The 12147-nt window shown below is 42.8% G+C and overlaps 1 protein-coding gene across 1 annotated transcript in view; it reads left to right on the top strand.

The window, feature by feature from the left end:
- Positions 1-12147, top strand: part of LOC104562794 (inositol 1,4,5-triphosphate receptor associated 2) — a 35092-nt gene that overhangs the window by 13629 nt on the left and 9316 nt on the right. Inside the window, exons 17-27 of the mRNA XM_062008973.1 lie at positions 697-811; positions 1238-1400; positions 3429-3490; positions 4436-4501; positions 4908-4910; positions 5424-5529; positions 6825-6957; positions 7792-7873; positions 11233-11279; positions 11363-11427; positions 11549-11665. Coding sequence (XP_061864957.1) covers positions 697-811; positions 1238-1400; positions 3429-3490; positions 4436-4501; positions 4908-4910; positions 5424-5529; positions 6825-6957; positions 7792-7873; positions 11233-11279; positions 11363-11427; positions 11549-11665 — 959 coding nt within the window. The remainder of the gene's footprint in view (positions 1-696; positions 812-1237; positions 1401-3428; positions 3491-4435; positions 4502-4907; positions 4911-5423; positions 5530-6824; positions 6958-7791; positions 7874-11232; positions 11280-11362; positions 11428-11548; positions 11666-12147) is intronic.

Raw genomic sequence — 12147 nt, 5'->3', positions numbered from 1 at the left:
GATGGCTTGGTTTCTTAAAGCTGCCTCTCTATCAGTATTGTTTTGTGGTGGTAACAAGAAAAAAACATATACAAAGGTGAGTTAGATAAGAAACAGGCAAAAAGTTTCTGCTGTGGAAAAATAAGGGGTTCCTTGAAAGCCGTCACCTTCAGCACTGGTTCTAATGGCATCTGCTTGCTGATAAATGAAATGCCTTCTGAAACACTAGTAAGTCAATCGGATGAAGCTATGTATCTGCAGTAATAGCTCCAGCCTATCTTTTCCAGAATTATTGACTTTGGGAGAAACAGTAATTGGATACAAGCCATGAGACAATACATTCTTTTGAGCAAATCGCAAAAGCTTGCCCCTCCAAGCTCTTGCCCTGATTGTCCTCTGCATATTCCACAAGCTTCCACTAGGCTCCCCAGCTGACCAGAGCTGGCATAGCCACTGCTCAGCTGTGGAGAAAGCAGGGTAAAGCTCCATCTGCTTCCTAATTGTGGAGCTGTTATAGAAATGCTTCTTTTGCCTACTAGGTTGAACTGTGCTTGTCAAGAACCAAGTCCCTGAAGCTGGATCCTGGGGAGCTGCAATATGTAGCAGCTGAATGTGGTTCTCGATTCATGTCTTAACAATTAGTATGTGTCATCTCCTGGGCACGCCTGCTCTAAAATGTCAGTAAAGGATTGTGGTTTGTGCTCTCTCACTCTGCAGGCAAGATGAGATAGAAACTGTCAAACAGTTACAAGAAGAAACTGCTGGCCAGGTGGAAGCCCTTGGTTTAGAGCTACAAAAAGCTACAAAGCGGCTTGAGGATGCCAACAAACATGTAAGAGAGGGTCTAGTCCTTCCACGCAGGAAACAAGCAGATGCAAAAGGCTGGACACAATGCATCGCTGCTGTTGGGAAAGGAAATTGCATGTTCAGAATGAAGTGCCTCGCTGCAAAAGTGGAACCAGCAGAGGAAGTAAAATTTGAGGGGGTGGTGACAACAGTTTGCTGATGAAAGAGGCAGCATTGCATATTTGTGGTGGCTTAAAAAAAAGAAAACAGAAAACCCCAAAAATAGCTTCCATACACAGTCCACTCCAATGTAAAAATGCAGAAGTTCAGAGGGAGCTTTATCACTTCCTGAGAAAGAACAGATGCAGTTTGGTTTCATTTAGATGAACTGTAGAGGCTCATCGCATTAGCCAGGCTGCTTTCTTTTTTTCCTTCCTTTCTTTTTTTCCTTTAAATATTGTTTTGTGCTTAGGCAGAAGATCAAGTGGAAGCCTTTCGCTCTGCTTGTGAGGAAGCTGCATTCTTGAAATGCAAGTTAGAGGAAGCCATTTCTGAGCAGCAGAAGCTCAAGGATGTGAATACAGATTTAACAAGAGCTTGCCAGTTGCTTGAAGAAAAAGTGGAAGACCAGAAAAGTGAGTAACTACTGGCAGTGTGCCAGCATTCAGTCTTGCATGGGCAAATCCTTTATGGTTCTGTTACAGCAAGGGAAGAATAGGACCGATCTGTATGTCATCCAGTAAATTGGCTCGTGGAGTCTTCTGGTATTCTTTCAGTCTTTCTGTTTTCCTTCTCTTTTAAGTGATCTGCGACCATGGCATCTGGGCTAAGAATCAGGTGGGATCCTGAGGAGTGGGTGTTGGGCTGGCCCGAAGCTGTAGAACCTCCTAACAAAATCCTCCAGTCCTAGGAGGAAGGGTAGTGCCATGGGTGGAACTGCTACACCTTTACCAAATAACTGCACGATATTAGGCTGCTCTTCTTAAGAGAAAGCAATTGTGTCATTCTGTCATACACGTGCAACGTCTGCTCCAGAACTATAGAAAGTTCATACCGCCACTTGTTCACTTGCTAACAAGAGCACTCCAAATCTTGGGCAATTTAAAGAATACAGGAGACCTGATTCTAGCACATGGGGCTTTTTCTTTCCAAATTCTGGAGTGTTTCTAAGTTCCTTATAGGGAAAAAACCTTGACTGACTTAAGCCCACTGAATGTTTGGCCTCAGGCATGCATTTCCCAGGGAAATGTGACTGATGCTCAACATAAAGTTGTTTACAATGCACAAATATATGAAACTATGATTTGTCTTATACGGAAAATTACAGCCCCCCCCGCGCTTTAGCTCTAAGGCACAACTGTTGTGTGTTGATGTGACAGAAACATCTCCAGACTGTGCTTCCTGACTTCTGAGCAGTATTTTGGCAATGTTTGTGTGTATATACTCATGCTTCTTTCATGCTTACTCCTTACGTCAAACTCTGGAGTCGTTTTGGTTTTTTAGCAAGCGGCGTAACGACAGAATTAGTGTGTCATTTTCCACCTCTGAATAGACCAAACTCTTCTGCAAAGTGAGCTTGGAGTAAATGTAAGAAGAACCCCAGATATGTGGAAGAGACCAGTGCCACTGTGACCCAAAGAAGAAAAAAAGTAAACTCCTAAAGAAGTCCCCTCAAAACCACACCACCCTGAAATTGGCAGAGACCTTGGCTTTAAATGAGCCCAGGGAGTTTGCAGAAATATCTTTCTGTAGATAGAGGCAAATGGGTAGATGTGTAGAGAAAAGGCAACAGGTTATGAAGGACTGAGACAAGGTTAGGGAATGGGGAAGGACAATGCTTTGTGTTGGTTCCTGCAGAAAGCCAGGCAAGTGCAGTGCCCCTTCTGACTCAAGTGCTAGGCTCTTGTCTCTTCCCTACCCACTCCTTTCTTCTGCCTCCTTCCACCTGCATGGTAAGAGATGAGAAATCAGGGAACCTGTTGGCTACTGAAGCTACTAAACCCAAGACAGCCTGGCACAGCTCTTTGTGTTTCATGCTATGCCACTAATTGCTACAGTCATCACCTAGTGAAAATGGTGAACAAGCTCCTGAGAGCTGCCTTTGGTTTTTGCTTGGGCCCTGAAGTGGGAATGTTACTGAAATCTCTTGTCATCATCTCCCAACCAATATTGCCTATGGCATAAAAGCTACGATAGACTTTTTCCAACGTAGAAGTCACCAGAAGCAGGCCTTGCCGTTACCAAACTTGAACAAATATGTTTTGAAGTATGACATAAAGCCCATTGACTTTAAAACTTCTGTGCTTGATGTCGAAGTGGAAGAACAAATGCTTCTCTTCTGTTAAGTCGTAATGGAGTTGTCCATTTCCACAGGGAGCTGTGTCACCTTAATGCTGATGATGTGGAGAAGCATTGCTGCCTGTTCCCCCTTCCTTGTCATAGCAAAACAAAATGTAACCACAGGGAAGAAAAGTGCCCAGTGTTTTCTGTGGGCCTGCAAAACAAAATGCACTTGAACCCTGGTAGGTTCTAGTAACTAGGCTAAAGCAAAGTACAATGAATTTGTGATAGGCAATGGTCAGGTTTAAAGACTCTATAACAACTGACTACTTGTTATCAAAGTCTGAGAAACCCCGTTAAGACTTGTAAATGTCTCTTCTTAGCAACTGCTAATACACTGAGATGGGAACTGCTTCAAAGGCGACTCTGTGAATTGCTGTGTCAGGTATGAAGCTTATTTGGTGGGAGACAAAAAGGTAGGCTGGCACAAGAGGTGCTCTGGTGGAAGGGGATCTACCCGCTGAGAGGGTCTACCAGTAACTCGGCAGCATCTGATTTCCTCTTTCCTAATGTGTATGTGCCTGGAAGCAGCAAACTGTATGTACTGATCTGCACACTGGTATTTTTCCTCTTCAGCCTTCTGGAAGAAATGGGCTAGAACTTGCAGGTGTGGTGTCGGTCTTCACTGTAAACAGTTGTTGGTCGTTGTATGAAATGGGGCTGAGTGGAGCTTCCCTGATGCATTGGTTTGATTTGTCCCCCACAGTCAGCCCTTTCTTCAGACAACAGTCCTAAAAGCAAATGTTTAAAATCTAGTAGACTTTTCAGCATCCCAACATTGGAATAGGCAGTGAAACAGTTATTACCTTTGTGCCCTTTGGTGGAAATACGTTTGAAGTTATATAACTCTGGAGTGCTTTGCTTGGAATAAAAATACTTTCTTCAAGTTTGGATGGGGGTGGAGGGGGAGACATTATGGGAACACTTTTTTTCCAACCAGCCGTAGTAAGAAACGCTATAGCTCAGGATCTGAACGGTCTGGTTTTCACACGGAATAACAAGGCATTTATAAAGACAAACAGAAGATCTTAAAACACATCCTAGGCTGTAGCAGGGGCTTCAGAAGAGCAGAATCAAAACTGAACCAGCTGCATGCAACTAAAACTTGTATTTGTGCATGAAGGTTGGCAGAATTAAAGGCTGAATGAACAAAGGGGAAATTAAAAACTGCATGAATTTCCTGATATACTTCAATATCAGGAAATACTTCAGTGAATATACCTCAATTGGATAAAACTGTTTTGTTTGTAATTGATAGCAGTGCTTCTCTTTTTACCTATTTTCTTCTACGTCTTCCTGCCTGCCTTAAACTATTTCTCTATTGCAACAGTGCTGTGCAGAGTTAGAATCTGACCACAGTCTGCTGCCCACATCAGCTGAGCCGTTAAAAGGGAAGGTAAGTGCTTGCGATGACTGTTGCTGAGCCTATGAAAACATGACACTAGCTTTGTTCGTATTTTTTTTAATGAACTGAGGGAAAGAGCTTGCTGGGAACTTTGCTGAGTTAAACAATCAACAAAAAGAATTAGATATGCACACATGTATACAAGTGTGCATACACACGTGAGGTGTATTCAAAACCAGTTTCCTGTTGCTTTTAAACAGCCACTGTAAAAAAATGCAGACATTTGATAAATTGTACTTTGAGAAGGATCAGATGCTGAAGATAGGGCCACCTCTTCCAGTTTCTTTTGCTGTTCATCACTTAAAGGACGTTAGGTCCAGGAGAGCTGCATAAGTGTCACTTCAGAAGTTTCCTCTAGCTATCTTCAGATGATACCTCTTCAACACTCAACAGCAAGCAAGTGGTCTGCATCCAGGGGCAGGGGATGGCAGGGGCTGTGCTTTGTCTCCATGCAGCTGAGATGGAGCTGTGCTCCTGCTGAGGATAGTCTGACCTTTGTAGCAGGTGTTGGACATTGGATGAATGTTCTGCTTTTCAGCCTGTCTGATTGGTTTGGCTGAAAGGGTTGAGGGTTGGTTTTTTTGGTATTTTTCTCATAAGGGTAGGGGGGGAGGGGGTTGGTTCCCCTGTACTGCTCATCTTGCCTAGTTTTGTAGTATCTAGTCCCAGACCTAGCTGAAACAAACCCATCTTTTGCAAATGTAAAGTTGAATTATTCTCCCTCTTCGTGTATCTGTTCTGACCATCAGAGATGTGAGCTTTTCTAGACACAAAAGCAACAGATGACGTATTTGTAAAACTGTTAGTCTTACATTATGCAGATGCAACCATGTGGGTGTGTGGAGAGCTGGTGGCATTAATGTATTCAGAGTGATCTGAACAACAGCAGCGCTTTCTATTTCTCAATTGGCAGCTCTGTTGCTCTAAACGACTGTGGAGTGAAGGACTCTTCTTGCACACCGAGCTTCCCAGGACACTGCCCTCGGATATTTCACACTGGCATGGTACACGTCTGCTAGGTAAGACTTAGCGGTATCAGCCATTTTTCTGTCTCCCTCCTGAAACATAGAGATGATAAAACAGCATCAAGGATGCCAAACATGCTGGTAGAGAATAAAATCTATTGTTGCCTTTGGCCTATTTCTGCATGAGATCCAGGAGGCTGAATCCAGTTTACAACACTTGCAATAAAAAGACAACTGCCTGTCAGCACAACAGCAGTCTCCAACACCTTAACAGGGTATTGATATAAATCACACATCCCAAGTATATTTCTGACGAGATGCTTGCTACTCTGAATTAAGAGGGCTTAATTTATGTCCTTCCCATTCCCTCTGGTTGACACACACTAAGAAAGCAAGCAGTGTCCTCCTACTTTGCTGCTGAGATCAGTTCTGGCTTAAGAGCTTGAGCAGGTAACATAGCTACTCAGAAACAATTACTTTTATGAAGTATTAGAAGCAATCCCTGATGGAAATGCATTTTTCTATAGTGGCTAGCAATAGGACAAGGAGTAATGGGATGAAGCTGGAACACAAAACGTTCCACGTAAATACAAGAGAAAACTATTTCACTGTGAGGGTGAGGGAGCAGTGGCACAGGCTGCCCAGAGGGGTTGTGGAGTCTCCTTCCTTGGAGGTCTTCAAGACCCGCCTGGACATGTTCCAATGTGACCTGATCTAAGTGAAGCTGCTTCTGCAGGGGGGTTGGACTAGATGATCTCTAAAAGTCCCTTTTAATCCCCACCATTCTATGATTCTATGATTTATTGACAAAACACTGGTAATCTGGTGCAGCACGGTGTCAAATCTTGGTGCATGCCATATTAGAGCAAATGGAAGCTGATTTTGCTTGATTGCACAGGTTGCTTAGGGAAGGACTCTGCTGCTTTGAAAGGATTATTTCAATGGGCCAGCTCAAAGTGTTCTTGCATCTTACTGTTCTGTCACAAAAAAAGGCAGGTGTTCTCAGCCTGCACCAGTTAAGTATTGACACAGCAAAAAGATGATCTAATTCCCAGCCCTCTCTGCCACTCAAAACGATTCCCTGTGACAAAGCTGTCTTGCGTGGAAGTTTCTGTAACCTGATTGATGGAGAAATCCCCATTCACAGTTGCTGTGGACTCTGAATCTACAAAATACGTTAAGACCACGTAACCTAATCTTTTCATACCAAGATGGAAGCTGTCTCGTTATAAATGCATGGTTGGTTGTTCGGCTTCTTGATTATCTTAGACTTAGTAAAACACTGACACATGACTAAATCCAACTTTTCTGATAACTGCCGCTCTTGACGCTTGTCTCTCTCTTAACAGATGCTCTGACCTTGGAAACTTCATGCCCAAATAACTCTTCTGTGCACAGCTGGGACCGAGCTTGTAGCCAGAGCTCTGACAGCTGTCATCTGGGACATGTGTCCATTTCAAATGTGACATCAGTGGAGTGCAAGTAAGATGGTCAAATACCCTCTTTGGGGTGAAAGGGTCCCTGGGATCTAGCAGGTTCCAGGGGAAAGCTGTATCCTCAGGATATGCTGAGTTTAACAGCAGCTTATCTTATCCAGAAGATTTTGGACACTAAGTGGTCAGCTAATAGTGTTATGGCATCAGCTAATAGTCTTATGGGGTGACGCTTTGCTTCTGTCACAAAAGTAGTAGTAAACTTTTTACTGAAGCTATTGATATGTCCACCAGCCAAACACAGTAATCGTGTCTCCGTCTCATCCTGGTGAAATTGAGGTATGGCATAGGCGTTATTCTTGTGTTTGTTTTGCAGTATTTAATTAACAGCTGACACTCCCGTTTAGGACCCAAAATCCTGCTGGCTTTGAGCAGTCACTCTTTTTTTACTAGAATTTAGAGCAGGAGTTCTGAGGTCTTTGCTTATCAAACTGCCTCCTTTAGATCTTTAAAATAGAGATTGATCTGCTTATGATTATGAAAGCTAGCTAACAATTGTCAGTGAATATTTTAAAAGATAGGGATATTCCTAAAGCTGCAGAGGCAAGCAGTCTGCAGCAAAAGACTCAGCAGCTCTTGAAGCTTTTGCCACTGGTTTTCTGTAGAATTGTGCAGTGTGGAGGAGGTTGGGAGAAGGACTGGTGGTGGTTCTTGCTGTTCGGGGGAGGAGAGATCGATGTTAGTGATGAATTTGTCTTTCTCTGAGAGACCAGCTGGCTGACTGTGCAGATACTGGTGACTTCAGTTGTTGTGTGCTTAAGGAAAATTGACAATATATCTCACTGTTGTTCGGGCAGTATGCAAATAAAACGTGTATTGCCAGGTGGAAACTACGCACTGCTGGCAACTATACTGATGCAGACCTTCCTGTTTCCATTACAATGATGGACTCTTCACTTACTGAGGTGAGTGCTGTCTCTGATGCCAGAGGTGTGGTTATGAATGGGTTCAAGTCCCTTAGATCCAGACTGAGCAGCTATTAATCAGCACTGCTCCAAGGAGAATGGAGCTGGCAACAGTCACCAGAGTGCTGTGACTTCTTGTTCTGTGTGGGGTAGTCTTTTATATGGGGGCATGTTTTGAAATGCTGTAGTTACAGACTTAGATGCCTTGATGTTCACACGTAGCTAGCTCATGCTTTTAGCCGAGGAGCATTTTAAATGTGGGTTTAAGGCCTGAAGCAGTGTTGCTTCTGCAGGAATGCTCAGTTCTGCCAGCTAAGTCTGAGTGATCTTTTTTTGCTCTTTTTATCCACCTGCAAGAAGCCACAAGATGTTTTAGTCGTGAATGCTGCCTCTCTCTGTACTTTCTCCCACGGCTACTGTGTAACAGCTGAAAAATGACACCTTTTGCTGTGTGAAAACTTTCCTTCAGCTGGTGTGCTCACATAAGCCTTTGATGCTGCAATGAACCCTGCATCTAAAGCTCAAGCTGTCAGTTGGCTTTCTCATGACAACAGCAAGATGCGCTGCAGCTCAGCACCCCCCCATGTACTCTGTGCTACAATGCCAACTACTGAAGTCTAGACCTGTAATTACTTTTACAAGCTCCAGTATTATTGCTAGTAATGGTGCTGATGATGGAAGAATGTTAGTCAGTGGTTTCTGTGAACCTGGAAATAACCTTTTCAAGGCTGATGAGTCCAGCTGCTGTGCAATGCCCGCAAGTGCAGCAAGTAGTTTGTAGCAGCAAATCAACACAGAAAGTGCAGTGAGGGTAAAAAGTAAGAGTGGTGAGAACTGTTTGTAGCTTCAGTACGCTGCTTGGTTGGGATAAAGTGGGCAAGGAGCTTCTAGCTTGTGCTGCTACTACTTAAGCTGCCTTGAAGAGAAGAATCTCCAGGGCTTTTGCTTTATCCAGTCCTTCTGAAAGGCCACAGCCTTGCAAAGTTGTTTGAAACACTTGTGCTTCACTGCTCTGGAGCTTTCTGTAACTGTGGTTGAGCTCAGAAATGTCACGTTCCATTTTTGCCCTTTTATCTTTAATATAAAATTTCCATGTGAGTGTTCTAGAGGGGGGAAATGAGAATGCTAAAGCTTGCCCCAGAGTAAAGGAAATCAGACTGTGTCCAGTATCTGTTCTAAAAATGGTGATGTGTAGCAAAATTTGAATATCCTTTAATAGGAAAAGTCTCTCTAGGTTTTTTTCAATTATACTGTAGCTGCAGATGTGTATGAGCAGATCAAGCCCTTCAGCATGTAAGTAACTCAAGTTATTTTGTCAAAGTGTTGTCACCACAGGAGTTCAGGGATAGTCTGTTTGAAGGAGCTCCTGTAATAAACAGGTCAAGCTTGGGATTTTTATACTTGTTTAGATGTATAACATGTGAAAGCTTTTTCCAATCTAAACCCAACTGATAGGCCTTCCAAATGTTAATGCTTGTTTGGCAGGAGTTGTTATACAAGACTGGGGACAGAGATTGTCTGTGATAGAGACGCTCATCAAAGGGATGGAAGGGGCCCAAGTAATAAGAATGGTTCTTCATGATCTTTGATTCCATACCTTTATTATTAAGAACCACCATTCTTTAATTACCCATGAAACAGACTTTATTAGGAAACTTAGAATGTGAGGAGTTTTGTTGTTGTTATTTCCCTTTACATGTACTTTGTGCAATCCATGGGAGCCCACAGTCAAAAGTGTCAGTTGGGTTTTAAAAACTGAACTGAGGATTTTGCATCATAACCAGATGTGATTACCTGAGGCGGGCGAGGACATGTAGAATAACATATTGCTTTAGTCAGTTCTAGGTGATATAAGAGTTTTCTTGCTTGCTTGGGTGGTGTGTGGAGGGAGGTAGGGGGTTGTGGAGGGGTATGTTAAAAGATCTTTCAATTTATTTTGTTTTATTACACTATGCTGTTCACTTTCACCTCCTCTTTTTCCCAGTGCTCCTATAAGCCTAATGGCCTGAACAAGGCAATTGCAATACTGTACTTCCTTAAGCTTAAAAAAGAATTCAAATAAGAATAAAAATAGCCTGGATTTGCATCAGAGGAAACATCCGGCTGGCCGGGGAAAGGCCCTGAGAGTGCAGGCGGGCCCTGATGGGTGGCTGACTGGAGAGGAGAGAGAAAGGGCTTACTAATGCTGGGAAGCAGTCAGTTGTTCTCAGAAGGTGGTCGGGAGGGCTTGGTCACCTCCTTTTCTACTTGACAAGATTTCTTGGGTCCTCTGAGGTCACTTGAAGGAGAAAGGAAGATATGACAAGATAGGGGATACGTTTTTCTGTTGACACCCCAATTTAGTAGTGCTCTTTGGACACTCGATTTCTAGAGAGCTATCCAAAGCTGACTAGCCTTATACCCTCTCTGTTTGGAGACAAGTTTGAGTTTGGATTCTGTTCAGCACTCCTCTTCAGTGGTTGGAGATCATCACAAGCCATGACTGACTTTTAACCCTTTAAACCTCTGCTTCACCATGTATTTCTTTAACCCATCCAGACAGGCTGATCTATTAATTGAATAAGCAAGCTGGAGTTTTTCAGAGTGAAATGAGAAACAGGAATATTTCCCATTCAGGGTCTCTCTTGCTATATTAAAAGACTTAAGAGGATGTTGGTTTTGCCTGTGATGTGATAAGACTCGGGTCCAGAGCAGCACTCTAGCGGCTAGAGGAACATGACCAAAATGATAGATCAGCCTTTAACTGCTGAATTCCTCTCTGCTGTTTGCATACAAAGGAGGAGGCCTGAAGTATAATTAAGTACAATGATGAAAACTAGAAAATTGCTGTCATTCAAAGTCAGATACTAAAATATACTCTATAGTGTGCAAGTCTTCTGATTTCTGAATCATCTGCTTGGTTGAGCTGTTAATAGTAATGCTTTTATTGACTCAGATGAGTCTGAAATCTCTACGGAAGTAAAACTCGGTGGCTCTCCCTTGTAGGATTCGAGGTAAAGATCTTGCAACTTAAGATATATTAATGAGCAGCATCAAGACAGAACAGTGGTGTAGTAACACATATGTTGGCCCTTTGAAAATGTGCATTAAAGCAAAACATTAAATTGGAAACCAAAATATATCCCTAAGTATGAAATTACTGAGGTACTGCTCCTAATGATGATAACGTGCTAACCTATACGCTGTATGCATGGGTGGCTTTAGGCTAGCAGGTGAAGTTACAGGCACTTACCATCTAGTTCTTCACCACTGAAATCATTTAAACGTGGTTGGGGGAATTATTAAAACTTTGACATACAAATTTTCTGCTCATGTGACAACTCATTCCCTGGTACTAACTCTTCTCTCTTTCCCTTAAGATCGACTGTGCAGAGACAACACTAACAGGCAGTCTGATCCCATCCAGGTCAGGTTTTGTGTGAGCTTTTAAAAGCCTTTATCAAGATTATAAAATATAGATGAGTGTTTAAAGAAATTTTGTTTTGGCAGTGATCGTTCAAAGCCACACCAAGAAGTTCTCACATCCTCCTTGGAAAGCGCTGCTCCAGCATCTGGTAAGCCCTTAATATGGGGCAGATGTGTGAAATCTATCAGTGCTTCAAAGTCTTGGATATGATATACTCAAGTCTTCATGTTTATAAAAGAGTAAGAACTCTTTGTTGTCTGACATTGTAGGCTGCCTTGTTATGGAGGAAAAATCACCCAAACTCTCACATGAAAAAGAGGAAGATGTGCCGACTTCCGTAGCAATGGAGAAAAATGACGATAAGGATCTGCCTGGTCCCATATCAGGTACGGTAACTGCTGCGGCACACAGTGAGGAAACAGCTTGCTCCCAGTACATCTGTGAAGTGAGGAAACTGAATGAGAAAAGTAATTTACGATTTTGGGTTGTTGACCACACTTCTACCAATAAGCCCTCTCAACCCTCCCTGAGACTCTGAGGTGGAATAAGGCTTTACCTACTTGCAGGAAGCTGGTAGCCTACAGTACTGCAGGAAGTAAACATGAATTAACTTGATGAAATCTTTGTATCTGCTAGACTGGCAAAATGTTGTGAGGGTTTAGACTCTAGGCAATTTTGGGAGGAAACAATGTTTTCATCATTTAAAAAGTTTAGCGACACACCCTAAACCACTTTTTCTCTCTCTCTCAAAACTGCTCAGCACACAATAAGCTAGGATGGAGTCAAGAGAAGAGATGGGGATAGAGATCTTTGTGTATGGCTTTGTCTTTTGCTATAGCCATAAACAACCCAAGGAATTATTATTACC

The sequence above is a fragment of the Colius striatus genome, chromosome 1 (genome assembly GCF_028858725.1).
Source record: "Colius striatus isolate bColStr4 chromosome 1, bColStr4.1.hap1, whole genome shotgun sequence".
Taxonomy (NCBI): domain Eukaryota; kingdom Metazoa; phylum Chordata; class Aves; order Coliiformes; family Coliidae; genus Colius; species Colius striatus.
Note: the sequence above shows the minus strand (reverse complement) of the source record. Positions and strands in the feature narration are given on the sequence as shown.